This window comes from Fusarium pseudograminearum, chromosome 1, assembly GCF_000303195.2.
Source record: "Fusarium pseudograminearum CS3096 chromosome 1, whole genome shotgun sequence".
Classification (NCBI taxonomy): Eukaryota; Fungi; Ascomycota; class Sordariomycetes; order Hypocreales; family Nectriaceae; genus Fusarium; species Fusarium pseudograminearum.
The window spans coordinates 8,128,155-8,155,015 of NC_031951.1; the positions used below are offsets into that span (position 1 = coordinate 8,128,155).

The 26,861-nt window shown below is 49.1% G+C and overlaps 12 protein-coding genes across 12 annotated transcripts, besides 1 other annotated feature; 7 read left to right on the plus strand and 5 right to left on the minus strand.

The window, feature by feature from the left end:
- Nucleotides 1-1,110: 1,110 nt before the first annotated feature.
- Nucleotides 1,111-1,941, plus strand: FPSE_08619 (uncharacterized protein; the record flags this gene model as incomplete). The annotated part of the gene is made up of 2 exons (XM_009261737.1): nt 1,111-1,403; nt 1,479-1,941. The coding sequence occupies 2 exons, from the start codon at nt 1,111-1,113 to the stop codon at nt 1,939-1,941; spliced, it is 756 nt and encodes a 251-aa protein (XP_009260012.1).
- Nucleotides 1,942-2,427: 486 nt separating this feature from the next.
- FPSE_08620 (uncharacterized protein) lies at nt 2,428-4,452 on the minus strand (the record flags this gene model as incomplete). Its single annotated transcript, XM_009261738.1, has 4 exons — nt 2,428-3,123; nt 3,176-4,124; nt 4,185-4,266; nt 4,344-4,452. 4 exons carry the CDS (start codon nt 4,450-4,452, stop codon nt 2,428-2,430), a joined length of 1,836 nt encoding a protein of 611 aa, XP_009260013.1.
- An 835-nt stretch (nt 4,453-5,287) lies between these two features.
- Nucleotides 5,288-5,330: a repeat region.
- A 16-nt stretch (nt 5,331-5,346) lies between these two features.
- Nucleotides 5,347-5,928, minus strand: FPSE_08621 (uncharacterized protein; the record flags this gene model as incomplete). The annotated part of the gene is made up of 3 exons (XM_009261739.1): nt 5,347-5,472; nt 5,687-5,693; nt 5,759-5,928. The coding sequence occupies 3 exons, from the start codon at nt 5,926-5,928 to the stop codon at nt 5,347-5,349; spliced, it is 303 nt and encodes a 100-aa protein (XP_009260014.1).
- A 1,599-nt stretch (nt 5,929-7,527) lies between these two features.
- Nucleotides 7,528-8,633, plus strand: FPSE_08622 (uncharacterized protein; the record flags this gene model as incomplete). The annotated part of the gene is made up of 2 exons (XM_009261740.1): nt 7,528-7,784; nt 7,841-8,633. 2 exons carry the CDS (start codon nt 7,528-7,530, stop codon nt 8,631-8,633), a joined length of 1,050 nt encoding a protein of 349 aa, XP_009260015.1.
- A 706-nt stretch (nt 8,634-9,339) lies between these two features.
- FPSE_08623 (uncharacterized protein) lies at nt 9,340-9,732 on the minus strand (the record flags this gene model as incomplete). The annotated part of the gene is made up of 1 exon (XM_009261741.1): nt 9,340-9,732. One exon carries the CDS (start codon nt 9,730-9,732, stop codon nt 9,340-9,342), a length of 393 nt encoding a protein of 130 aa, XP_009260016.1.
- Nucleotides 9,733-10,724: 992 nt separating this feature from the next.
- Nucleotides 10,725-11,604, plus strand: FPSE_08624 (uncharacterized protein; the record flags this gene model as incomplete). Its single annotated transcript, XM_009261742.1, has 5 exons — nt 10,725-10,782; nt 10,917-11,011; nt 11,116-11,139; nt 11,208-11,329; nt 11,424-11,604. The coding sequence occupies 5 exons, from the start codon at nt 10,725-10,727 to the stop codon at nt 11,602-11,604; spliced, it is 480 nt and encodes a 159-aa protein (XP_009260017.1).
- Nucleotides 11,605-13,955: 2,351 nt separating this feature from the next.
- FPSE_08625 (uncharacterized protein) lies at nt 13,956-15,408 on the plus strand (the record flags this gene model as incomplete). The annotated part of the gene is made up of 7 exons (XM_009261743.1): nt 13,956-13,968; nt 14,073-14,104; nt 14,166-14,276; nt 14,361-14,448; nt 14,553-15,015; nt 15,069-15,213; nt 15,268-15,408. 7 exons carry the CDS (start codon nt 13,956-13,958, stop codon nt 15,406-15,408), a joined length of 993 nt encoding a protein of 330 aa, XP_009260018.1.
- Nucleotides 15,409-15,887: 479 nt separating this feature from the next.
- Nucleotides 15,888-16,610, minus strand: FPSE_08626 (uncharacterized protein; the record flags this gene model as incomplete). Its single annotated transcript, XM_009261744.1, has 4 exons — nt 15,888-15,915; nt 15,982-16,016; nt 16,125-16,242; nt 16,294-16,610. 4 exons carry the CDS (start codon nt 16,608-16,610, stop codon nt 15,888-15,890), a joined length of 498 nt encoding a protein of 165 aa, XP_009260019.1.
- Nucleotides 16,611-17,188: 578 nt separating this feature from the next.
- Nucleotides 17,189-19,582, plus strand: FPSE_08627 (uncharacterized protein; the record flags this gene model as incomplete). Its single annotated transcript, XM_009261745.1, has 1 exon — nt 17,189-19,582. One exon carries the CDS (start codon nt 17,189-17,191, stop codon nt 19,580-19,582), a length of 2,394 nt encoding a protein of 797 aa, XP_009260020.1.
- Nucleotides 19,583-20,302: 720 nt separating this feature from the next.
- FPSE_08628 (uncharacterized protein) lies at nt 20,303-22,288 on the minus strand (the record flags this gene model as incomplete). Its single annotated transcript, XM_009261746.1, has 6 exons — nt 20,303-20,774; nt 20,826-21,051; nt 21,107-21,212; nt 21,274-21,596; nt 21,651-21,950; nt 22,096-22,288. 6 exons carry the CDS (start codon nt 22,286-22,288, stop codon nt 20,303-20,305), a joined length of 1,620 nt encoding a protein of 539 aa, XP_009260021.1.
- A 622-nt stretch (nt 22,289-22,910) lies between these two features.
- FPSE_08629 (uncharacterized protein) lies at nt 22,911-23,386 on the plus strand (the record flags this gene model as incomplete). The annotated part of the gene is made up of 3 exons (XM_009261747.1): nt 22,911-23,073; nt 23,126-23,179; nt 23,241-23,386. 3 exons carry the CDS (start codon nt 22,911-22,913, stop codon nt 23,384-23,386), a joined length of 363 nt encoding a protein of 120 aa, XP_009260022.1.
- Nucleotides 23,387-24,216: 830 nt separating this feature from the next.
- On the plus strand, nt 24,217-26,737 carry FPSE_08630 (uncharacterized protein; the record flags this gene model as incomplete). Its single annotated transcript, XM_009261748.1, has 5 exons — nt 24,217-24,486; nt 24,538-24,665; nt 24,718-25,602; nt 25,660-26,114; nt 26,172-26,737. 5 exons carry the CDS (start codon nt 24,217-24,219, stop codon nt 26,735-26,737), a joined length of 2,304 nt encoding a protein of 767 aa, XP_009260023.1.
- Between the last annotated feature and the right edge of the window lie 124 nt (nt 26,738-26,861).

The window sequence follows — 26,861 nt, forward strand, 5'->3', positions numbered from 1 at the left end:
TAATTAAGAGATCCTCCAGAACCCCAGTTGACTAGTCTAGTCTGTTGTTGTTGCATGCACATGCATTTGGAGGAGGTAGGGGAGGGGAAGAATAGGTTACTGAGCGAACTGCCGGAGGAACAAGTGCTTTTTGATAGGACAAATAGAATGGACAAGTCCAATAAGTGGTCGAGTACCAAACTATAAGTCGTCATTGTAGGACAAAGGGACAGGACAAAATAGTCTCTCACCTGGGATCCCATCCATTCAGCATCCCATCATGAAAACTGCCTGCCCAGAGTCGGGGTAACTCAACTCACCTAGTAACTAGTAACAGTAACAGGCGGTTGTACCCGCTTCAGTGCAGTTCTAGACATTGCCTCGTCGCACTGAACCCCACCTGCAATTCATTTCAAATGTTTTGTGCAGCTCAGGATGGGGAACGATGGTAAGTAGACGGTGGAGAATGAGCCTTAATCGGATCTAGGTAGGGGCTCACGAGACCAATCTAATAAGGAATTCGACTACAATTGGTTTCAGAGAGGGTAGACTGAGTAGCTGTGCGGGCGTAATTGTCGACATAATTCTTGTTGGTCCCTACAGTGTAGTCAATGGAATTAGAAAGAGAATGACAGGTACTAATGAACTGAGAGAAACATCATGACTGGTATTCTGATGTCAGAGCCAAGGATAAACTGCAACTGCACCTCAGACATGCATGCGGCCTCCCTCCAACTATCTATACCTTACCCACGAATGAATGGTTGTAATTCCACGACAGATTCAGCCTGTAACATAACCTGCATGGATATTATCAAGAAGAATGAGTAACAAATGCAAGCATCTATCTCATGATCCCTATTCCAGCACAAAAAAAAAAGAGTTTTTACTACTGTTAGGTTATGTACGCTAACTGAAAGCCCAGATGCATCCTTATCTTATCGCAACCGCTGTAAAACTTTAGGTACGCTCTAGCTTTATCCATCACAGCTTCAAAATAAAACGTCACTTTACAGCCTCAACCACCACTATCTTTCTCTGTCTCGGCCGAATCCCGGACTTATACAATCTCTCTTTCTCTCCTTGTTAAAATATTTTATTACCAATAGTAATGATCGCGCGTCCTCCATCATGACAACTCCCCCCGATACCGCTCTCTTAACATCCACAAGCGAATCCCTCGCTCCTCTCCTACCCATCCTCGACGGCTTCGCCCATCGTCACAAGAACCAGCATTCTTCCTCACACTGGTGGTCTTCCTTTTCTATCTTTCGCCGCGCCGTCCGCAAACTTGACCAAGATCTTGTCGTCGCGCGCCCAAAGAAAAAGACAAAGTCTAGCAGCAACAATGCGACATCTGACAGCCACCCTGCTCTCGTCCGCGCAAAATGGATGATGCGACATATTGTTCCTGGTGCTTTTGTGTAAGCCAAAGCCTTTCCCTTACGAGTCTTGGCATTCTGTCAACTTGGCTAATCACGTATTTGTCTTGCATGCAGTGCTTTCTCCCAACTGGCAGCCGATAATCAGCATGCGCCTCTGGGCCTCCTCCTCCTCTCAGTCCTCGCCAGCACCCACACTTTACTATCTCACCTCGTTCCGTCCGAGAATGAACATGAATCGCCATCAACGGATGATATAAATGCAGCAAGCACAGTATCAGACACACCCGGTCCGCTTACATCGACAGTGCAGTCAATAGAAGCTGAGGCACCCAGCACTGAAACGGATATGGGCGTGGCCGTTTCACGTGAGGAGCTTCTTTTATCAAAGAAGAAAACGGCCAAATCAATACCGAAAGTGGACGTACCCTCTAAGGACATCCAAGTGAAAGAACGTAAACCAAAGACAGTAAATACAGATGCGCCGAAGCGTTCATCAAAAGATGACACCAAGGACAAACCAAAAAAGAAAAAGAAGAAAGGCGGCGACGCACTCTCCAGTCTTTTCGGCTCCTTATGATATCACATTAATCAAATCAAGAGCATCGCTTCAGGTCAAGCAACATGCACTACGAATGGAAACACAACAGTTAGTAGTCAGCTGAACAGAAGCATTGGGGAATCGGTGATTTTCATTATTGTTTTCATAATAACACATGTGCGCAACAACCAAAGGTTAAAAAATAAGTGTGCTAGCGAAGTACCGGCATATCTCCTGCTCAGCGCACGAACAGATATGCCCTCCGAATTCTTCCCATCCTTATGCGCCTCTCTGCAAGACCGTCCTTCGAGCTATGAGGGTGCGCTTACGGAGCGGCCCTGCTGTGTTCGGTACCCAAGAAACAATATTTGTCGCTCACTCTGGCTGGTCACCATTCAATAAAGAAAGCTTCCATAAACGTCTTTCCAATCAGTTACTCCCTCAAAGGTGTCTCTTTTCCCAAGTCCCATCATTCTCGAATTGCAACATCTAAAAGGCAACCCACTGAGCCGGTTCCTTATTTAGTCAAGTGTAAGGGCGGTAGGACCAGATACGGGCCTTCATGTCACCAGAACCGGTGGCAAAGAATCGACCTTGGGGACTTGGCGCAACTGAGATGACCGAGTTCTTGTGTCCTTGCAGCATGAGTTGTGTGGTGCCGGTGCGAGGATCCCAAAACTGCACACCGCGATCCTTCGAACCAGACAGCACCCAGTTAGTATCAGGGGTAAGAGCCACCGACAGAACAAAGTCTCGGTGACCCTCGAACGTCTTGACACATTTGCCTCCCTTAGGGCCTGGGTTATTGCCTTGGCGAGGAGCGCTGAGCTCCCACATCTTAATCGTCCTATCGAGACTGCCGGAAACAAGGTCCTTTCCACTGGGAGAGAAAGCCACAGAGTAGACGCTGTCCTTATGTCCGTCGGGTCCCTCAAGGCGCTCCACGAGGAAACCTGAGTGCAGGTCCCAAACTCGAACACTCTTGTCGAGAGAACCAGCAGCGACAAATTGGGTATCGGGAGAAATGGCAACGGTTGTCACACCATCCTCGATAGTCAAAGTGAGGGTGTTTGTGCCTTGCTCAATATCCCACAGGCGGACGGTCCGATCGCCACTACCCGAAGCGATAGTGCGCCCATCGCGTGCAAAGTCTAGCGAATAAATGTCTTGTTCGTGACCAGAGAAATGGTTTCTAATAGTTCTAGTTTGGATATCCCAGACCTGTATAACGTTAGTGTCACGCTCATACACAAAGATTTGCTCATATACTTACTCGGATCAACTTATCTTCGGCACCGGTGGCAAGGTAGCGACCATCGGGACTGAAACAAACACTGCGAATGTAAAGGTCGGCGCTCATATCGGAGGCGCTGTGATCCTCGAGCACGCAAACCTTTTCTCCGCTCTGAACATCAAAGATCTGAGCAGATCGGTTACAACCAGTCGCAACGTATTTGCCGTCATGACTGAACCTCACACAGCAAACAACACTTTCGTGGTTGAGCGAGTGGACAAGGTCGACGTCAAGAACGCGTTGCACCTGAGGGTTAAAGATGGCGTACCAATCATTTCCGGTCTTCTTGTTGTGAGGAGCCACGTTATCAACTTCGAGGTCGCCGAGGGCATTGCCAACGGCGGACGCATGGGGGCCAGCCATTCGAGCATGGTCAGGAGTCGGGTGGCTAACCTGAGGTGACGCAGCAGTTCCAGGGTAAGGCGTAGGTGTGTTGATCTGAGGAGTTGCAGGTCCGACAGCACCGGGAGGGCGACCAATGCCCCTCCTACCGGGACCGGGTGAAGCAGTGCTCTGTGGCTGAGGTCCCATTCCGTTGGAGACAGGGCCAGGAGGGTAGTTCTGAGAGTAGGGAGCCTGCTGCGCACTGGGGTGAGGGGGAACAGGAAGACCAGGAGGCCCCTGGCTCATCTGGTGTTGAGGTCCCAATGGTTGTTCTTGAGGGGGAGCATGGCCCTGCTGGGATTGCTGCGGCTGTTGCGCGCCCTGAGGTTGGCCCTGTTGGCTTTGCTGCTGGCCTTGCTGTGGAGGTGCGAGACCTCCCTGACTGCCGCCAGCCATGATGCCGCTAAAAAGACCATTGCCGGGGGCGATAGAGGGAGGCTGAGAAGGAGCAGCATGCTGAGGCGGACCGGGTATGCCACCCTGCATTCCACCCTTTCTGGCAGCATCGAGCTGATGTCGCAGGGCACTGATCTCGTCTTCGTACCTGCAGGCGAAGAGGTCAATGGGCGTTCATCATGGCGAATAAGAAACAAAAAACACTTACTTCTGCTTGAGACCCAGATGAGTCTGCTCCATCTGGTAAACCTTCTCGCGGACCATTTGCATTTCACTAACTTGCGCGGCGACTAAAGATACAACATGTGTTAGCTGGAGCGAAGGAAATAACGCGGTGTACACGTCGAGGTAAAAGTAATTGGCCTACTCTGATGCTCGTAGTTTTCGGCAGTGCGCATTTGACTCTCGAACTCAACTCGAATCTGGTCGAGCAATTCGTTCAGACGGGTAGAATTGGCCTGGGGACCGCCCCCCATGGCGCGATGCGGATACATCGACATTGCGCAAGGCGGGTCTCGGCGACGGGGAGTTCAAGATGAGACTCGTTGAGATGAGGAGGGAGGTTGATAGAAATATCGCGATGGCAATAGATGCCTGGTGGGTTCGGTGCGGTCGAGTCGTTGGCGCGTGCCGTTCAAGTCGGTGACAGCGCGAGGCTGGCAGGGGGCCAAGGCAAGCTGATGGCAATGACAGCTAAACGAGAAGCAGACGCGACAGTTAAGCGTGCAATTAATATCCGTTTACGGGTAAAGGCCGGTAGAGTGATAAGTAGTCGTATGGGATGCTTGCGACGATATGGCCAACCGTGATGAGGGTCGGGTTGACGATGGGAGTATGAACAAATTAATCGTGATGATGTTTTGATGGGAGGAGGAAAAGAGAAGAAAAAAAGAGAGGCCCGGCCGAGGAGGAAACGGGTTGGTAAGTGCTAAAGGAAAGCATGGGTTCCAGTAGGTTGCAGCTCTTCACGCAGCACGGCCCGGGGGGGAGTGGGGTTGCGATCCATTTAAGTGGAGAACAAGGACCGGTACGTACCAGCGACTCTAAACGCACAGACCTACGCATGGGAACATCAGCCTCGACTCCCAGGGGTTTGAAAGGTGGGTCCACACCTAATGGGCGTCGAAGTCCGGCGTTGGCGGCTGCCCTACCCTGGCGCTGGGCTGTGGCTTGCGATGAGATGACCACCTACAGATACAGTCCTCAGCACAGTTACAGTTACACCAAACACTCCGTTCGCACGCCCTCTCTCTCACTGATTTTGGGCCCTGAGGGCGTGGTGAGATGGTTGGTTCTGTTGGTAGACGCCCCCCTTTTTTCCCTTTTCCTTTCTTTTTCTTTGGCTTCTCTTTTCGCCCTGTCGTAACCATTCAGAATAGTGACTTTTTGAATGACTTGACATGAACCTTTTCTACAGTCTTGCCGTAATCACAGAAGCCCCTAGATCTTAAAGACAACACGTGGTTGTTGTAGTTGATATGACGTGGATCAAGTTGCTGTTGAGAATGTTTTAAGTTTTCCATGATGCTGTTGCAAGCCATGACAAGACCCTCCATATCAATGAGTCGAGACGGAACTTATAACTGTAGAGCAACATTATCACATCTTGGATCACTCGGAAATTGATACTATGTATTGTGTAATCAATTTGCGGGCTAGAGTATACATCATACAGGATGCAAGACTCAACTGCCTGACTGAAGAACGTACCCTGTACCTGTACTAAAACAACACACTGGAGAACCATGTGAGTTTTAAGTTTAGCTCCTCTCGAGAGCTTACAACAACCCTTTCCCACCACATGCTGCTGTCTCTAGCTCAGGGAGGCTCCTCCGAGCCAATTGGGGCCCGTTTGTACTACGTTGACTTGCAGCAACGAGAGCAATGGAAAACAGAGTCGCGCCACCACCAAAGTGACAAGTCTCGTCGGATTGACCAGTTTTGTGTGACATCTTGTGTGACATTTAACGAACACTGACTGGTGCCACATGCCTTATCATCTCGCCAAAACGAGTTAAAGTTGTGATTGTCATATATCAAGAGTTGCGAGTGGATGGCCTTGATGGGATCATCATGAGTGGCATCGCTCGCTGATGCCAAGTGATGCCGTAAGTGTTGTACTGTAGGTACTTTTGGCAGTCAGTTGATCCGACTCGGCAAGAGGCAAAGTTCACGACTCGGTCAGGTTACAGAAGCTGTCGTTAAAACTCAAGATACCAAGTCAGCAGCGTAACGCCGACAACAAACTCTGTTATGTGGACAATAGATACGGGGAATTGTATTGCCCCCCTTCACGTTATACTTGATGAACCGTACCTGGGGTAACCTGCCCCATCATGATGTGCTCGATTCAGGCTTGAGTATGTTTGTCCGCGTGGAGAGCCCAAGGTTATACAGTACAACTGTACCACACCACCTCAACACTCACCATTACGCAAGGTTCACGAATCCAAGGTACCTTTTGAGACTGTAACCGAAAACCTTTGATAAAGATGACCGAGGCTGTGCTTGAGTCTGTACCGTTGGATTGGATAACTTATTGGGTGCCGAGTATATCGCTGTGCCACGTATTAGGTTCATAGAAACCGAGAATCTTGTTCACTTTTGTTGAGAGGTATAATGAATACATAAGAAAATAAGTGATAAACGCTTTGACAAGAAGAGTCATCGAGTGTGACCCAAAACCAGTTCAGGGAAGTATCCCCTCTTATACCCGAGACCATGGCTCACAATCCCGTGCTTAACCCGCACCTCGACTCGACTAAGGGTCCTTGACGGAAGATGTCAGACCAGTACCTGCGTACGCTCTAAGATCCTCAGGGTTTCCCAGCGTATTCGTTTCCGTATCTCAACGTCAAATGGATCGATAAGTGAATAATGATGATTTTTTCTCGAACCACCACGATTAACTTTCGATGTCATTATCTAGATGCGATTGTCTTGTAAACACAACTGATAATCTGATGCTTGGAAGATGATATTTAGCAAACCATTCCAAAAAAAAAAAAAAAGACACCATAGAGGTGTATTTGTGTTTACAGAGTATAAACAGCTTCATACTTTGTAGAAAACAAAAACCCCTTCTTACAAAGAGCGGCTCATTTCAATGACAGGGCCCCTGCTTGTTGTTTGTCGTTCTATCGTACGTCTTTCATCATAAGATGGGTTCAGAAGCTCTACTGCCAAACGTCTTTAATTGGCCCAGCTGAGCTTCCAGGGCCCTTTTTGGAACTCCACTGCGCGATGCATCCCTGACAGAAACATCCGCCCCGCCTCGCAAGCCGCCGACGACCCCTTGTAGTATCAGACTATGTGATTTCCTTTTCCATGATGGATTTATTGATAAACAAGAAGAGGCCCGTCTGTAAATAAGAATGAAGTTCCTGTATCTTGAGTCTCATTGGGAGTTCACAGTTATGTGTTTGTTTGTCTCTTGAGTTGCGATTGTGTCTCTGGTTTTCACTTACACCAGCTCTTTCAACCATATCAAGCCAACCCTCCTTTATTTATTCAACTTTACAGTATCACTATAAAGAACTCGGTGGTCCATCATGGATGTCGTCCTAGAGGTCGTCGACACCTTTATTGCCGACTATGCATATGCCTACTTCTATCCAAAGCGTCTAGCTCCCTACGACTTCCCATCACCGTCCAACACAACCGACACATCAGCCAAGGCCTTCTCGACATGGAGTTATAAACCGGCCACACAGTTCATTATGCTGGAACCACCAGAGCAAGCATACATGAGCTCATGGGATCGCGATAACCCTCTTCGCCAGGCTCTTACTCTTTATCTCATCACTTGGTATGTTTCGATCGATGCCCACTACTTAGACAGCTAGGACTAACAAGTCCGAACAGGATCTTTGGCCTTCTTGTATACTTCATAGTCGCTACACTTTCATACATATTCATTTTCGACAAGCGCACCTTTGAGCACCCGCGGTTCATTAAAAATCAGGTCCGCATGGAGATCGTTGCGGCCAACAAGGCCATGCCAGTCATGGCCATCATCACAGCACCCTTCTTCCTCCTTGAAGTTCGAGGCTATGGCAAACTGTACGACACTACCGAAGACGGACCCGGCCTGTGGTATGACTTCTTGCAGTTCCCACTCTTCCTCCTCTTTACCGACTTTTGCATCTACTGGGCTCATCGCTGGCTTCACCACCGTTTGGTCTACAAGTATCTGCACAAGCTTCACCATAAGTGGATTATGCCTACTCCATTTGCTAGCCATGCCTTCCACCCTCTTGATGGCTTCACTCAATCTTTGCCTTACCACATCTTCCCTTTCATCTTTCCGCTTCAGAAGATGGCCTATGTTGCACTCTTTGTGTTTGTCAACCTCTGGTCTGTCATGATCCACGATGGCGAGTATCTCACCAACAACCCTGTTGTCAACGGTGCTGCATGCCACTCACTCCATCACTCTCGCTTCGAGGTCAACTATGGCCAGTTCTTCACTGCCTTTGACCGTATGGGCGGTACCTACCGTATGCCTGAGCAGTGGATGTTCGAGCGGGATATGAAAATGTCCGAAGGTCGCTGGAAGAAGGAGATCGAAAAGGTGGACGAGCTCATTGAAGAGATCGAGGGTAGTGACAACCGCACTTATACGGATAGCGCGCCCATCATGAAAAAGACGCAATAAGCGTACGGGTGGCTAATGTGGTTTCGCTTGCCAATATCACAGTACACCGGATTGGGTCAAGATATCAGAGTTTGACCAAACCTTTGACGTCCTCGTCACAGGCGGACCTTGGCGTTTGAAATTGTTGAACATCGATACCCATATTTGTCGGCTCAGGTGTTGATTCTTGTACATAATCTTTGACCTTTGTAATGGTCTTCACTCACTTATGGCGTCTGGCGGAGATGGTAATGATTTGAAATAATCCATCAAATGCATTTGAATAACCTGAAGCTATGAAAAACAAAAAAGTACAGTAGCTGACTGTGGAGATAGAGTCTACCGCAGTAAATAATAAATCTTCCGCATCCAGCCCAAACTCCTTGCCTCAAAGGTCAAAGTGACTGAAGGCCGTTGATAATAACAAAAACTTCTTTATGGAAGCAATTTAACAAACGCTACCCGAAAAGATAAAGACAAAAGGAAAAAGCATAGCAAAGCAAAGCATCCGTATAGTCGAGTGGTATAGGAAAATGCAACTGGTGTGCCAATGTAAGGTTATTTCGCAAGTCGAACTGTGTCCAGTCTAGACAAGTTTTGTGTATAGTTTTCGGTTGACGCTCGTAGCATCAGGACTCGTAGAGTGATAATCAGAATCGAATTATAATCGGATATCGTCGTGGTGCGCTTGATACAACGTCGATTTCGTCCATGCATGCGTGTGGCTTTAAGAGAAGCTCACGAACTTCGGATCCCTCGGAAGACCATCAGCGCCAATACCGTTGGCCTTGAATCGGTTCTCCATGTAGACCTTCCTTGCCTGATCGAAATTCATTCTCCTCTTCTTCATGATGGCCAGAACCTCGGACTTGGCCGCATCGTCGAGACCGGCGCGCGAATCGCCAGACTCGACGTTTTCTGACAGGTTAAAGTTGCTGCTGGACAGACCAGCCTCGATGTCACCGGCGAAGCTGTTAGGAAGTCGCGAGTAGATGTAGTCGGCGCCGGGGAGTCTGGGTCGCATATGTTGGACGTGAGGGATCCAGTGGGCCCGGGTGAAGAAGAGGATCGTGGCGAGGACGATGGTGAAGAGGGAGACGGAATAGAGAATGTACGACATGGTGGGCGAACGTTAGGTATTAAGAGGAATGGCGTGCGTGCGTATGGTATGCAGTGATGGAGTGGAAATCGAGGCGCAGTGGTGGTACGATAAAAAGAGACTGAACAATAATCGCGATCACAAATGAGAGGAACAGCCAGACAGGGCAAAGTCGCAAGATTTCAAGGATGAAGCGCCAAAGTTGGCATGGTAGACGCCTCTATTGTTAATAAGTCTGGGTTGAGGATTTCCGCCCTCTGCAAGATCCGGATTTGAACAAGTGCAACCTTGTTCCCTTTGTCTCAGGAATGAAAGATGAAGATAATGAATGGGGACGGACACTGGGACTGACAACTGCTGACTGACGTGACTCTATACTGTACTTACCTCTTTAGGTGCTAACGTTAAGTTTGGCTCCCTCCTGTCCCAATCAATCAATTAAGCCACGCGTATTTGCTTGGCACAGCCCGGCTCAGGTAAATGAAGACACGGATAAATGAGGGAGAGCAATTTTGATTAAGTTGTATTGATAGATGGGCTTTTCTTTTACTTACAAAATACCTTGATAGGGATAACTAGTTGATACTAGGTAAAAGAGTATAGCTTTGATTGACTTGCAGGACATATTCAAATGGCATGACATCAGGGGGTTTTCGCCTGACTGGACTCTCACGTTGCATGGAACGGAATCTACTGTTTAGCCCGCTATATCCACTATAGGCTGACAGAAAGGTGGTCAGGTTGCAAAAATTAAATGACCCGCCATGGTGGCCAGATATGCATGAAATGGCTTGCTAATTATGTCTCTGATAGCAACTTTTTACCCCTCGAATTCATGGCTAAGCCCTCCCTAATTGGCAAGCTAGCCGAGGGCCCCACATTGCTCGCGCACAATTCTCGATGCAAAGGCGGCTTTGGTGAACAGTCTTTGGAACTGAAACTGGATATTTCGACGACGACAACCTCAAGCTTCATTCTCCCCGGTCAATTTTCACGCCAAATCCTCAATCAAAATGTCTACCGCCCAGGAGCTCTCCAACATTTCCTCGGACCTGATCTGGGAGATCGTCCGTGAGTTTCCTCCGAATTTTTGATGTCATTTGTTTTTGGCCGGCCCAAACGACGATGCGCCTGGGCCCGGACATGGACATGATGATATTCAACTTGATGATCAATTGCTGAAACGCTTTTTTGCGACCGCATAGGTGACAACAACTGCTTCTCCGCCAAGAGCAAGAAGAACGGCGGTGTTCAGTTCTCCCGGGATCCCCTCAACCTGACCAACAAGAGCTCCCGAAAGGTATGATTCCATATTCAAGGTTGAAGATCACCAGTGAAGCATTTCAATATTCGAGGGGTCAACAATCACGGAAGATCGAACACATGGGCTAACTCGCTTTACAGCACGCCGGCTTCGTCAACGACAAGGTACGACTACAACGATCGCGATAAAATAGTGTCGATCCCGTGAACGAAGCTAAACAAATAATCAACAGGCCGTCGGTATCGCTGCTGGTGAGAAGGGTGCCGTTGTTGTCACCACCAAGAAGGCTCAGCCCAACAAGCCCGCCCAGAACATCACCACCACTTCTTACAGCGGCTCCAAGAGCAACCGCAAGTGAGTATTCGACCACACATGATAATAATATTATTGTGTCTCGTTCGACGCACAAGTGAATTCCAGCTGACCATGGACCCCCCCCCCTCTCCAGGACCTACCAGGCCGTTGCCAACCAGGTCGCCAAGAACTCTTACCGCGCTGACCTCCGCTCCGCCGCTGTCGAGCGTGCTTCTGCCATCAAGAAGTCCCACAAGCCCGTCAAGCCCGAGCCTGAGCAGAAGCTCCGTGGCAACAAGGCCAAGAAGGCCGCTGCCGCCGCTGAGGAGAACTAAGCTTTTACGATGCAAACATAGAAATGGATGGTTGTGAATAAGGCTACAGGATGAAGCTAGGGAGGTAGGCTGCATAGCTCACACCTGATGAGAAAAGGGATCATCAGAATGGGCAAAGCACATGAACCGAGGTCTCTGGGTCATTCACGGCTGGAGTTTTTGAGCTCAAAATGAATGAATATTCCGTCGGCGATATCGTCGACAACTCAAAAGAATTGTGTCAAAATGTCGATATATGTGATTGTCTCCCCATCAGCGCCATTATTGATTGACAAGGTCCCTTGTGATGGAATATGTATCTCATGACCTTGGAAACCTACTCGGCCATTGTAAGACCAATGAAACAAGTCTGAATTCATTTATGCTGTTGCATTCAAGTTCACGATGCCGTGTGGATATACAAGTGCGGGACGGCAGATTTCGGGTCATGACTTCGGTACCACGGGATACCGAGGATCATGCCAAGTAGCAGGTCGCCGAGGAAGCTCATGAATAAAAACAAAGACGTCACAGTCCCGGATGAGTTCGGAGCAATACAATGAATCAGTTAAACGAAAATATCAGGTATCGGAATATCTTGGTCCTCGTGTAGGCGCAACTCGGAAGTTGTTTGTTAACTTGGACGCAGATCAATGTCCAGACCAAGCCGCGGGAGTAAGAAAGGTCTGGACAACCAGTGTCCGGCCGCGATTTAGTATGAAGTATACTGGAATATCCATGCACTAATACGACAATGTATCGGGGAAAATCGAAGGTTGTTGATTCAATATCAAGTTTATTTGTTGTGACTAGGTAGTAGTAAGTAAATCAGTCGTTAACCAAAGGCTGCAGAGATGCATTGCGATATTTCCATTTTTGGTAATTGAGGAGGGATCAGCCGTCCTCTTTGTTGAGCATTTAACATGCCCTTTGGCGAATGACATATTAGTATATTCTTGCAAGTAAATGGCGCTGGTGGCTTATTGAGGAAATAGTGAATTGATAGAGGAAAGCGCTCCATTGAGAGACTGAGCAATGTGTGGGGTTTACAGGATTAAATGACCAACATATATAAGTTCATGGCCATTAATTCGCCTGAACTTTGATAGGACAATAATTGGGTTTGAATCTGGTGTAGGTACTTGTCGGAGTTGGGTCGGAGTGCAGACCGTTTCGCTCTCACCTCGGGGTTGAGACGCCTACTGTGAGGGAAGAAGCTTTGGTCTCTTAACAAGAAACGTTACTGGGTACCATAATCTGTATGCCCTCCATTTCCCCACGGGCTGAGGATTTATATTTAGGTGGGTTACAGAAGCAAACCACATTCAGTTTCATAGGGACTTCAACGGACGAGTGGGGATTACATACTTGAAGTGGTCATGTCTATTCTAGTCGACTCGACTATGTGCTCAGGAGCAGTCGGAGGCGCTTGCGCAAAGCCTCGCGGCAAGTATCCCGTCAGGTCTGTCACAACTGGCGTGGATCTTCAATGCCAGCTAACCCAACTAATCACAGTTGGCGGACGAGAGGGGGAGGAGTCCAAGGGTGAATGGATATGAAATCAATGATGGTGGATATCATGAGTATGTATCACCAAGTTGTAGGTACTGGATGGTATTGAGGGAATACAGTCACGTAATTGTTCGGAATTCAAACTCGTGGTAATAGAACCAAAGAGAGGCGAAATGATGATGACCCCGTCCTTTTGTTCGTCTGTTCAATAGGCCTGACAATGGGCAGTGGATTCTGGATTGTGGATGATGCCCCTCTCTCCAATGTGTTGATGATAGCCATAGACCCTTGTAACCGCAACGAGCCCCTCAGAAGGAAAACAACCCCCACTAGAGCTTTCAAAGCTGTTGTGTTACTTTCCCCCTCCCCGCTCAACATAGCCCATCGCACATGCTTCCGATAGTGACTTGCGATGGTTTCGGACATGTAAATTCGGATACCCCAACTCTATTGACCGCAGTAGAATTCCCGGTCAAGTCGGGTCATGACATGAGATGAACTGCATAATCCAGCTAGTAATAGAAAACATTCTTTGTAAGGGATCAAGTGAGAGGCCTGACGCTTGTTTCAAAGAGGGTACCTTTATGGCGACCCAGGTATCGCCCTGGTGGTTGCCATGTACCTACCGTGGACGTACTAAGGTTACCCTCCGCATCCTCGAGCTTCGACCTAGACTTTTCTTCCTACCTACAACCCCTACATATTTGAACCCTCCTCCCTCCTCTGAACTCAGTTCTTGTTCTTCTCACTCTTCCATCCCAACTATCTCTTCTTCCTTTACTCGCCTCACTTGTCTCGTCTTGTTCGAGTCAACCTCCTTCTCTCTCTAAACCATATATCCACTTACACATTCAGTCAAGATGGTCAAGGCTGGTACGTACAAACACCATCTCACTCACCCCGCTTCGCCTCACCTTGATATCATACCGTTTGCGCATTCTTCTGTCTTCAAGCACCGAGATTAACGTGTTTTCTAGTTGTTGCTGGCGCCTCTGGTGGCATTGGCCAGGTATGTATCTCTCCTCCTCTTAAAACTAAGAATTGCGCAAGCTAACGCTGATCGATTACAGCCCCTCTCTCTCCTCCTCAAGACCTCTCCTCACATTGACGAGCTCGCCCTGTACGATGTCGTCAACACCCCCGGTGTCGCTACCGATCTCTCTCACATCTCCTCCCGCGCCGTAAGTCGACCCTAGACTTGCCCCCAGTCGAACACGCATAATTCCCTTCTACCGAGGCGCACTATTTGCTCACACCCTCTACAGAAGACCACTGGCTACCTTCCCGCCAACGATGGCGCTAAGGCTGCCTTCAAGGACGCTGACATTATTGTCATCCCCGCTGGCATTCCTCGTACGTGAAGCTCTTACCCCGGACATCCGGCGTTGGACCCCGCGTGTCCGACCCCGGAAACCCTCCCCCAGTTTTAGACTCGACTGACCACTTCCCCCGCACAGGCAAGCCTGGAATGACCCGTGATGATCTCTTCAATATCAATGCTGGCATTGTCAAGGGTCTCATCGAGGTCGCTGCTGAGGTCGCCCCCAAGGCTTTCATCCTCGTCATCTCCAACCCAGTCAACTCGACTGTCCCCATCTCTGCCGAGGTCCTCAAGGCCAAGGGTGTTTTCAACCCTCAGCGTCTCTTTGGTGTCACCACCCTCGACATCGTCCGTGCTGAGACCTTCGTTGCTGAGATCACTGGCAAGGCCAACCCCCAGGAGCTGACCATCCCCGTCATTGGTGGTCACTCTGGCGAGACCATTGTCCCCCTCTTCAGCAAGGCCTCTCCTTCAGTTCAGATCCCCGACGACAAGTACGATGCTCTCGTAAACCGCATTCAGTTCGGCGGTGACGAGGTTGTCAAGGCCAAGGACGGTGCTGGTTCCGCCACCCTGTCCATGGCCTATGCCGGTTTCCGGTAGGTTACCTCTATGTCTCGAAATATCTCGCACAGTAATTAACATAGTACAGATTCGCCGAGAAGGTTCTCCGTGCCGTCAAGGGCGAGAAGGGCCTTGTTGAGCCTAGCTACGTCTACCTTCCCGGTGTTCCCGGAGGTGAGGCCATCGCCAAGGAGACTGGCTGCGACTTCTTCTCTGTCCCCATCGAGCTTGGTGTAAGTTATTTATCATCCCTTTCCAGTTGCGTAAACTTTGCTGACATTACTTAGCCCAACGGTGCTGAGAAGGCCACCAACCCCTTCGAGGGCATTACCGAGAAGGAGAAGGCTCTGCTAGCCAAGGCCACCGAGGGCCTCAAGGGCAACATCACCAAGGGTGTCAGCTTTGTCCACAATCCTCCCCAAAAGTGAATATCCCCTATTTGATATCTTTTAATACCCAGTAAGAGGCTTCCCAAAGGAGGCAAGGACACTCCAGGATGCCCATAGCTATGGCAATAGACATAGTAATATGAGACATGAACACGATTGCTGATGGTGTGACTTTGCGCAGGCTGTGAAATTTCCCGGGCGATTATTTACGATAGACGTTTTTGTGGTTCTGGCATTGAATCTGAGGAACTGTTGTAGGTATGGTTGGAGTTTTGGTCAAGGGCTGATCTAAGCCACGGCGATATTCAAATCTTATATGTTCATGACGGTCGATAGTCGGAAGATGGCGTGTTTGTGCCCCGAATTGAAAACAAAAAAGGGTATCATGATATTATAGCTAAGCAGATAGCTCTCCTAGGGCTTATTTGGTATGGTTTTAATTTGAAACACGGCTCCCGGCAACTCGTTGATCTCGGCCTGCACACTCGTGTTGATTCCAAGAGCAGCTAAAGCTCCCCTTACGATACCGCATGGAAACCACAGGAACTGTGACGCATATAGTCAGTACAACAGGACATACATACGAACAAGATGGGGAATTTTATAGCATACCGGTTGAGCGCGGACAATTGCTTGACCACCAGCTTCTGTACTCATTCGTGAAAATGGCCGGAAAACGTTGTCGGTTAACACGTATACTCCCTGGTCCCACATTAGTGTGATGCTCTGTATAATGTTCATGTCGCAACCCTCACCCTATGATTTGTCTTAAGGTTGTCGATGTTCTTGCCAAAGACGAGCGTCCACAGATCTTTGCAAAGAAACTTGATGACATCGAGTGTGTCGTTAAATCGTGGTCGGTCCCTTGAGAACCTATTTTGTGTAAGCCATCATGGCGCATTGATCTTGAGAATGGGTACACACCTCTCCACTAGACCCTGACCAACTCTGTAGCCTAGCATCTCCAGGCGATAATGCACCGCATCAAGATCCTCCTCTTCATCCTTTCTTGTCGCAGCGCCGGCCATTATTCCAGCAGCGCTGGAGCTGACCGCATGGCTAGTCGATGCAGCATCTGCAGTTGTGCTATTTTGTTCCGAAGTAATAGCGTCTCGGTCGTGAGTGACGCGGTAAGCGAGCGGTACAAGCTCAATGAGGAGAAAGTCTAGACAGGAAGAGCTGAGGAAGTTGGCGGATGGATCGCTCGAGTTGAAAGGAGGCATGACAGGTTCAAAAGACATGACGGGCGGTTCGGTTGGGGTGTGGATGTGGTTTTCAACGAGCGGAAGTAAATGAGATTTGTATTTGGTCCCTATTCAAGAAATGCGCAAGTCGTTGTCTGTGCTAACGTGGGATGTCGGTGTCGTAGAGCTTCAAGGGATGTATGTGATGCCGGAGCTTGCTGCTCCCCGGATTGAGCTATAGGAGGGCTGAGTCATCAAAAGCACGTTCTGATAAGACGACATCGATAAGGCTGGACGGATCCCTTTGGCCCCTCCAAACGCGGGGCTTGTTAAGAGCGAGCGCGGGGCAGGAAAGGAAAAGTCGAAAAAAAGTTTGGTAGTAGTTAAACTTTAGTTCCAGTTCACCACCAACATTCTGCCTCTTGATAGAGCTGGTTCCTCTCACGGGTGAACCAATTGAAGTAAGTGGCAGAACGGGCGCACGTTTAATTACAAAAATCTAACAGTTTTCGACAGAAGCAGAATCTCAAAAGACTCGTTAGATAGTTTTACTGGAACCGATACCCCCGCCGATTCTCGGAATCGCATTCGTACTATTTGTTTTTTTCCTCCTCACATATTTTTCGCGATCAACAATGGCCGACCTCCGAATTTTGCTCATCGGCAACGGTGGCCGTGAGCACGCTCTGGCTTGGAAGCTTAGCCAGTCATCCCGAGTCGAGAAGATCTTTGCTGTCCCCGGTAACGGAGGTACTGCTGGATGCCCCAAGACATCCAACGTCACTTCAGTCAAGGCCGAGGATTTCGCTGGACTCATTAAGTTCTCCCAAGAAAACGGCGTTAACCTGGTTGTCCCCGGCCCCGAGGCTCCCCTCGTTGACGGTGTTGAGGGATGGTTCCGAAACGCAGGCATCCCCTGCTTCGGCCCCTCCAAGGAGGCTGCGCGACTTGAGGGTAGCAAGACATACTCCAAGGATTTCATGAAGAAGTACAACGTTCCCACTGCCGCTTACGAGAACTTCTCCGACTACACCAAGGCCTGTGCCTACGTCGACAGCGTCGACCATGACGTCGTCATCAAGGCCACTGGTCTTGCCGCTGGAAAGGGTGTTATCCTTCCCGAGACCAAGGAGGAGGCCAAGGCCGCTCTGAAGCAGATCATGGTTGACAAGGAGTTTGGCGATGCTGGCGACGAGGTCGTTATCGAGGAGCTCCTGATTGGTGACGAGCTTAGTGTTCTCACCTTCTGCGATGGCTACGCTATCCGATCCCTGCCTCTTGCACAGGACCACAAGCGCATCTTTGATGGAGACCAAGGCCCCAACACTGGTGGCATGGGCTGCTATGCGCCTACAAACATTGCTACCAAGGAGCTTACCGAGCTCATTGACCGCGAGATTCTCGAGCCCACCATCTCTGGTATGCGACGAGAGCAGCAGCCTTTCCGTGGTGTTCTTTTCACTGGTCTTATGATCACCAGCAAGGGCCCCAAGGTCCTTGAGTACAACGTCCGATTCGGCGACCCCGAGACACAGACTGTCCTTCCTCTCCTCTCTGCCGATACCGATTTGGCTGAGATCATGCTTGCTTGTGCCAACGGATACCTCGACAACTGCAAGCTGACCATCGAGAACAAGTTCAGCGCTACTGTTGTTCTTGCTTCTGGTGGTTACCCTGGTTCTTACCCCAAGGGCAAGGCCATGACTGTCCAGACCCCTCCTCCCGGTTGCAACATCTTCCACGCCGGTACCACACTTGACAGCACTGGCCTCAAGACCTCTGGTGGTCGTGTCATTGCCATCAACGCTGTTGGCGACTCTCTCCGAGCTGCCGTTGATGCTGCCTACGCTGCTCTCGACAACAAGGCTATCGAGTTCGAGGGTGCTTTCTACCGAAAGGATATTGCCCACCGTGCGTTCCGTTCTTCTGAGCAGGCCTCTATGACCTATGCCCAGGCTGGTGTCGACATTCAGGCTGGCAACGATTTCGTCGAGAAGATCAAGAAGGCTGTCGCCAGCACCAAGCGACCTGGTGCTGACGCCGAGATTGGTGGTTTCGGTGGTGAGGTCGACCTGTCTAAGGCCGGCTACCCTCAAGCCCCTATCATCGTCGGAGCCATCGATGGTGTCGGTACCAAGCTTATGATTGCTCAGGCTATGAAGAAGCACGATACTGTTGGTATCGATCTGGTTGCTATGAACGTCAACGACCTTGTTGTCCAGGGTGCCACTCCTGTTATGTTCCTCGATTACTACGGCTGCAGCAAGCTGGATCTTTCCACTGCTGCTGACTTCGTCCAGGGTGTTGCCGACGGATGTCGTCAAGCCGGCTGTGCTCTTGTTGGCGGTGAGACTGCTGAGATGCCAGGCATGTACCAGAAGGATGATTACGATGCTGCTGGCTGTGCTGTTGGCACTGTCACCGCTGAGGCCAAGCTCCCCCGAAAGGATGATATGGCCCAGGACGATGTTCTCCTCGGTCTTGGTTCCGCTGGTGTTCACTCCAACGGTTTCTCTCTCGCTCGCCGCATTGTCTCTCACGCTGGTCTCAGCTACACTGATGCCGCTCCCTGGGACCAGTCCACCACTGTTGGCGAGTCTCTCCTCACCCCTACTCGAATCTACGTCAAGGCTCTTCTCCCTATCCTTTCCGAAATCAAGGGTCTTGCTCATATCACTGGCGGCGGTCTCGTTGAGAACGTTCCTCGCATGATTCCCGAATCCCTCGCTGCTGAGATCGAGTTCGGCTCATGGGAGATCCCCCCCGTCTTCAAGTGGCTTCGCGAGGCTGGTAACGTCGAGCCTCTCGAGATGTGCCGCACCTTCAACTCTGGTGTCGGTATGGTCATCGCCGTCGAGGCCTCAAAGGCCGACGCCGTTGCACAGACCCTCACTGATGGCGGCGAGAAGGTGTACCGCATCGGTCGTCTCACCCGACGTGACCAAGGCGAGGCCTGCCTCATCCACAACGTCGATTCATGGAAGGCTGAGACCACGGTGCCTAGCAAGCGAAAGGATATTGAAGCGTGATTGTGATAAAGAAAATGTGCGATTTATGGAGTCAATTCGGGTTTATGATGGGATAGGAATATAGGTTAAAATGGGGGCTAGAAATTATGTTCGAGGACGAGATAGAAGGCATGCTTGCGATGATATTTCGTCAAGCCTATTCAATATGAATGAAAAATGATTTATGCGTTTTGAAACTCTGCGTACCAACGACACGAAGACTTGTTATTGCAAAGACATTTAGTTGTTTGTGCTTTCGTGACGATACTTTTCGCACAGGCATAGCAGACCATTCAGCCAAGCGCAGCTTTGATCAGATTAGTTCACATTACAATTTCCGGGTACCTCGTTAACGACCGAATATAATGCATTTCCACTTGTTGCTTTAAAACTGAAGCCTATCCCTCAGTCCCTAACAGTTTGCAAAATCGGGATTCAGTTGACGATACAACCCCTAACCCCGTTCGCATGATTACTCCCTTACACCTCGCGAAAAATAAAAGTAATAGAAATACCGGTATAATGAGTCACCTCGTCCTTTGGTGACAGGGGAATATTTTTCCGTCTCCTCCAACGCCAGATCAGACTATGCTGAAGTAAAAATCACCAACCAACACCGGAATTGTTAGCCAAGCAGTTATATATACCGTCTTTAGAGACAATTAACTGCTGTAATAAGCTCTAAGAAGTCTTGCGCCTCCGCCCTTTAGTTTTTTTCTTTCCTTTGGGCCGGGCGTTATCCTACAGATACCCAAGACCGTCAGGGGAGACTGGAGAGGAACCAGATAGACCGTTCGATCCCGAGTATCCGTTCGTTGAAGTGTTCTGCCTCTTGGGGGGAGGAGCTGGCTCGTCATCATCATCGTCAGAGAGGGTCAGGTCGATGATAGCGGCCACTGGCCGTTTGGCACTGGTAGATGCTAACCCTCTAGGACCTGCAGATGAACTGTCCCGACCTGCCGTTCCAGGTGTATTGATGCTTGGGGTGCCGTTCTTGGGTGTTTCCAGGCGACGATGACCGATAGGGTTAACTTCTGATATAACCAAGTCGTCGTCGTCTTCATCATCGTCGTAAGTGCCTTGATATGAAGAGTTACCGTTCGTCTGTCCCTGATTACCGTCCTCGGAGCTCTTGGTATGCCAGTCGCCGTTGGGCTCAATCGTCACAGTTTCTTGGCTTTTTGATGTCTTTGCAAGAATGTCCTTTACATATCTGTTTCTGCGGTCAGTATAAACTTTGCGTACGAGCTGCAAACAAACTTACCCATCAACCGCCAGCTGATCAAAAGTGGCAGATTTATAGCAAATGGGGCACTGCCACTGCGGACCCTGTTCTTGCAGTTGAAGATATGACGTTGCATCAAAGCATTGTAAATGTGTGCAACTCAAGCCACGACATGGAAGCGCTAAGCGCATGTACGACAACGGGCATTTGAGAGATAGAACTTGTGAGGTTGCCACTACATCAGGATCCTGTGCTTTTGCATTGACTATTATGGCTCGCCTGTCAGAGTTGTTCCCAATCGTTGGATTACCAGTACTCACGTTCTTGCTTCACAGAATCAATCGATATCCTCTTGCCGTTAGATATGCGACTCGCAAGCTCTTCGACAGAAGTGATCTTGCAGATGTTGACCAAGAGGTAGAATTTCTGCACATTGTTAGATCTGAAATGTAGGAGAGGTGTGCCAAGATTGACGGGAAATCCTGACTTGACTGGGACCTGCCTTTGACGTCAACGCATATGTAAAATCGACGTTGTTGGTGTATTTCGGACGGAGCCTGAGCGCTTTAGTGATGTCAACCGGTCTAGTAGAGCCAGGTTTGTTCTTCAAGCCGCGCAAATTGGCCTTGACCTCGCCACCATTGACCTTGAGCTCTGACTGATGGGGGAACGCGACTTCTTGCATCCCCGAGGATTCTCCGGCGCAAAAGATCATCACTCGGTATGAAGGATCGTCGACACACTTCTGTAGATAAGGATGGTCTTCGAGTCTGATTGGGTAGGATACCGTGTTACGGTGCTGCGACATGACTTGACAAGGTCAGTATGCGAACCAATAACAAAACAAAAATGCGCATGACTAACCTTCGCAAATCTTCACGTCACCAACATGCGCCTCGATCTGATAGAAGGGGCTCGACTTGAAAGTGAGTGTCACTGCTTGCGATCCGCCAAAGCGCTGACCATTAGACAGACTGCTGTGGGTAGTGGGAAATGACATGCTGGACAAGCCGAATGGCGCAGTGGAAGCATGGCCATGCGGGTGCGATATAGTCGTTCGAGAAGGCGAAGAGCTGGCGTGCGAGTTCGAGATAGAATTGTGTACGCTCTGACGTATTTGCTGTAGGCGGACAGGGTCGTTGGCGTTGATGGCCTCTTGGATAACTAAATAACGTGGCATGGTTAGTTGCGGTTTTGAGTAGTTTGAGATTATGATTCAGATACGAAGTGCGCGAATGTGTGGGTGTATCTCTTGCTCGGTGAAGCATCTAAGGAGACGGGAATTGTATGTGAATTGACCCTAACTTACGATTGTGTATGCGACCCTGTAGCTCCGCCTTGATTCCAGTGCTCTTAACGCCGTTCACCTGGCATACAGAAGAAAGCTGGCGATTCAATAGTCGATTAACCTGTCGTGCGAGCGCGGCAGCTTCTTGCCGCAAAGTTCCACCACCTTGTGAAGAGGTTGAATGCGTGATGGAGCCCAGTCCTGAGGAAGCCATTTCGAGGGTAGCACGTGCCAGTTATCGGTCGTTATCGGTATCGGTATCGAGAAGGAGTGTTTGTGGATGGAAGTGAAGGAGCTCCTGCCAATTTGGAGCCTGAAAAGTGATTGTGTTGGTCGCAGTTGGCAACCGCATCCAAGGCAGATGCGCAGGCTTGTGTAGCCTGTATCGGAAAGAGGTACCGTGAGCGAGCGAGTGTTGGATGAGTGAAGAACAGGAGGCAAGATATAACCTGCGTCACAGAAGAAGAAGAGCGCAGGCGCAAGTGCACGAAGAGCACACAGTCACACCGTACTTAGGAGCGAGAAAACACTCAAATTGATTTACCTCCACGCGTGCTTTTAAGTTTATCGCCGTTGTCGCTTTCTCACGCTATGTCATGTTGCCTGGTTGTGCAGTTGCCCTGTAAATCGAAGGCGGTGATAGCTGGCAGTGCAGGGGGGGTTTTTCTAGCTCAGACGTCTCAGGAACCGCGCTCCGGGCAGCCACAGGGCGCCACAGCCTTAGTCCGTGCTGTCTGCAGTGTGCCCCTCTAGACCGTCCCAACTTTTTTTTCTTAGCAGCAAAGACTGATAACGACTTTTTTCACTACCATCTCGAATTCAATCATATCGACAAAATGGCCAAGAGTTCACGAGCAAGCACCAAAAAGGCCAACAACAGGCGCCTTGTCAAGAATGTCTTTGGACCTGCTGAGGCTGCCCGAAATGAGCGCCTCTCTGCCAAACTTCTCGAGGTGGCCAAGCAGCCCAAGCCTGAGTCTTCAGATGTGAACATGAACAGTGAGTGAGCTGAAACAACCTGGACAAAACTTTTGCTAACTTTTTCTATCAGCTCAAGAGGAGGAGGCCAACGAATCCAACGAGGATGCTCAAGAAGAAGAGACCAGTGAGTTTAATTGAATTGTCTATGTTTTTAAGTCATATCTGGTCACTAATATAACGTTCAGCAATGGATGTGGACTCTGTGAAGAAGCCTTCCAGTGGACGTATCGAGAAGAAGCGACCCGATAAGCGCAAGCAACAATCTTGCAAGATTACCTTCAAGTCTTATGGCAGTCGATCAAAGGGAAAGGGCAAGAAGAAGAGTGCTTAAAATGGATCATTCATTTCGTTTACCAGGTTCAGGTTCAGGTTCTGTTTCTCTTTTCACTGTATCGGCGTTTAGCAGCAAAATCTTAGGTCAATCTCAATGAATCTGTATCTAATACCCGAAATTTCTATCTACCTATCCTTTTTAGCTCTCAGCCTTGTGTGGCTCATGAGTCCCTTTAAACCAATCGTAGAATACCACCTTTGTGGTTTGTCTTGGCAAGGCTACCCTTAGTTACCTCCCTTAGTTAGTAGGCACTTACTTTAACATGGATACCGCGCCCTCATCTCATCTCGACACGTCCATCTATTCATTCATCCCTTCTGAGGCTGACACATTTCACTGTCACAGATGGCGCAATCTTGATAATTTTTATTCTCCATAACTATTTCACTTTCCTGCCCGTCTTAGTCACTCCTTTAATTGTCTTTTTATAATGGTACCCTCTCATAATGGCTCGCTACTGCGCACACTCCTGCTGATCGCAGCCAACCTTCTAATCCCGGCCTCAATTGTTGTATTCGCATTGGGCTTCTTTCCTTATAAACCATTCTTACCAGGCCTGGCCGAGTTTGAATCTCTTGACTTTGGGTCGCCTCCCAATGCGCCGTTCGATCGTTTAATATTTATGGTTGTTGATGCTCTGAGAAGGTACAGTTTTGATGACCCTCCTGTTTCACTTTCAACACTCAATTGACTCTTTATAATAGCGACTTTGTATATTCGGACACCTCGGGATTTAGTTATGTGCAGAGGTATTCAAATATAACCAATCTTTCTCTCATCACACTTTCAACTAACCGGATCTCAGCCTTATCCGAGATGGCAGCGCAATGCCTTTTACGGCCAACGCTCGGTCGCCCACTGTCACTATGCCAAGAATCAAGTCAATGACAACTGGCTCCATTCCCTCTTTTGTCGATCTGATCTTGAACTTCGATGAAGGGGACACTTCATCAACACTGGCTTCTCAGGACACTTGGTTAGCTCAGATTAAGGCTCATGGCATGGGCAAGCTCCTCATGTATGGAGATGACACTTGGTTGAAGTTGTTTCCAAACACCTTTGATCGCGAAGATGGAACTACAAGTTTCTTTGTAGCGGTATGTTTCTTACATGCCACTTAGAAAGATTACCACTAACATCTGACAAAGGACTTTACTGAAGTGGACCACAATGTCACCAGAAACATTGCTCCTGAGCTAGAAAACAACGACTGGGGGCTCATGGTCCTTCACTACCTTGGTCTAGATCACATTGGACACAAAGCTGGACCCAAAAGGTCAGTTCACCTTGAAGTGGCATTTGTCGTGAGTGAGCTAACATGATTAAAGTCCTAACATGGTTCCCAAACAAGAAGAGATGGATAGTATTGTCGAGACTCTCTTTGAAGCTATGAAGACCAAGCCTCATCTTGACTCAACCCTGCTCGTCTTATGTGGTGACCACGGTATGAATGACGCCGGAAACCACGGTGCCTCTTCACCTGGTGAAACATCGCCCGCTCTCGTTTTCATGTCACCAAAACTGAAGTCAATCTCCTCGAAACTCCCCGCACCAGCTCAGCCCAAAGATGAGTTTGACTTTTACTCCATGGTAGAGCAATCCGATTTGGCACCAACCATTGCTGCCTTGCTGGGTTTTCCTGTCTCCAAGAACAATCTGGGGGCTTTCATTCCAGACTTTCTCCCCTTCTGGGACAAGACTAGTGATCAGATCCAGATCCTGGTTCGAAATGCCCGGCAAATCCTCAATATTGTCACTGCTGCGTTTGGAAGTGAGCTCTTCGATTCCGAGAGCAGCGTTGATCCATGTGCTCTGGAGCAGACGGAAATTAACGAGTTGGCTTGCCAATGGCGAAAGATCAACAGAGAGGCTCACGTCGTTGCAGCTGGTGACAAATTGGATCAGAAATGGCTTGACGAAATGTCTCAATGGCTTCGACGGGCACAGGATGTGATGAGTAGCATGGCTTCTAATTATGACATGCCCAAGCTGTACATCGGCCAAGCAATTGCTGCCATTGCTGCTGTCGCTAGTGCAATGGTGGTCGTGAGTCTCGGGGCTCACCGCGATGGACAGATTCTTCCCTTTACCCTCCTGACACTAGCGTATGGTGCCATGATGTACGCCAGTAGTTATGTCGAGGAGGAACAGCACTTCTGGTATTGGGCTTCGAGCATCTGGCTTGTGGTCCAGGGCGTGCTTCATGTTCGAAGGTATGTACTTGCTAAGCACGACGCTGAGAGTCCTTCAAGTTACTAACTGAGCTACAGAAAAACTAGTACGGAAGAAGTTGCCTGGGTGTTCGTTGCCCTAGCAGCATTGAGAATCACTAGAGGTTGGAACCAAACCGGTCAGAAATTCGCAGGAGATCCAGACATCGTCAAAAGCTTCGTCGTTACGCACCCGCAACTTCTATGGGGCATTATCACTTTAGGATACATGATGTTGTCGTTCCGACTACTCGCTCGCCTCAAGAGTCTCCCCTCTCTCGCCAGCACGAGCATCACTTCAGTTCTGCTCATGTCTGCTTACAGCTTCAAACTTGACTTCACCAGCGAAGATGCACCCGAGCTTGTCGTTGGCTTCGCCAAAAGCTTGAACGATTTGCTCGTGGGCCAGTCACTGCTTTGGAGAGCTAGAACCGCTTTCATCCTTCTTGGTATCCTGTTTGGATATGGCATCTACCGCTCCTTCACTGGTGGTCGGAACGGGCAAATGCAATCAGGTAATAACTCCCTGCCCATTGCCCTTAGTCTTTTAGCAGTAACTAACTCCACGATAGCATACCTCTTCCACCATCTCTACACAATTTTTGGCATGACTCAGTCTCGTGCTACAAATATCCCCCTCTTCCACCTGTCGGACATTCTCTTCCATGCACTCCAAGCTACTGACCTCTCTGTAACTGGAATCACCATCACCACTATTCTCTTCCAGTACACAACATTCTTCGCTTTTGGCGGCTCAAATGCCATCAGCTCTGTTGACCTTTCAAGTGCATACAACGGCATCAGTGGTTTCAACTTCTTTGCTGTTGGGTTTCTCACCCTCGTCAGCAACTGGGCTGGGCCCATCTTCTGGACATCTGCTGCCAATCTCCTGCTACTCCGCAAGTATCATGAGGGCCAACGCAATGCATTTTGGCAATACATCGCCTTGCAGACTCTATTCGTCTCTGCGACAGTTGCGTTGGTCATGGCAGCTTGCACTTCGTTGAGAACACATCTTTTTATCTGGACTGTCTTCTCACCAAAGTATCTTTACTGTATGGCCTGGAGCTTAGGTCAACATTTACTAATCAATGTTGGCTTTGGGGGTCTCCTTTTTTGGTTGGGATCGCGCAACTAGCGCAAATGAAACGCGTATGATGGGTATCTTCATGTATGAATATTTGAGAGATAGATCCAAACAAAAGCTCATAGGCTCTGACAAGTTGCCAATGAGACTACAATTACAAACAGTAGTAAATCAG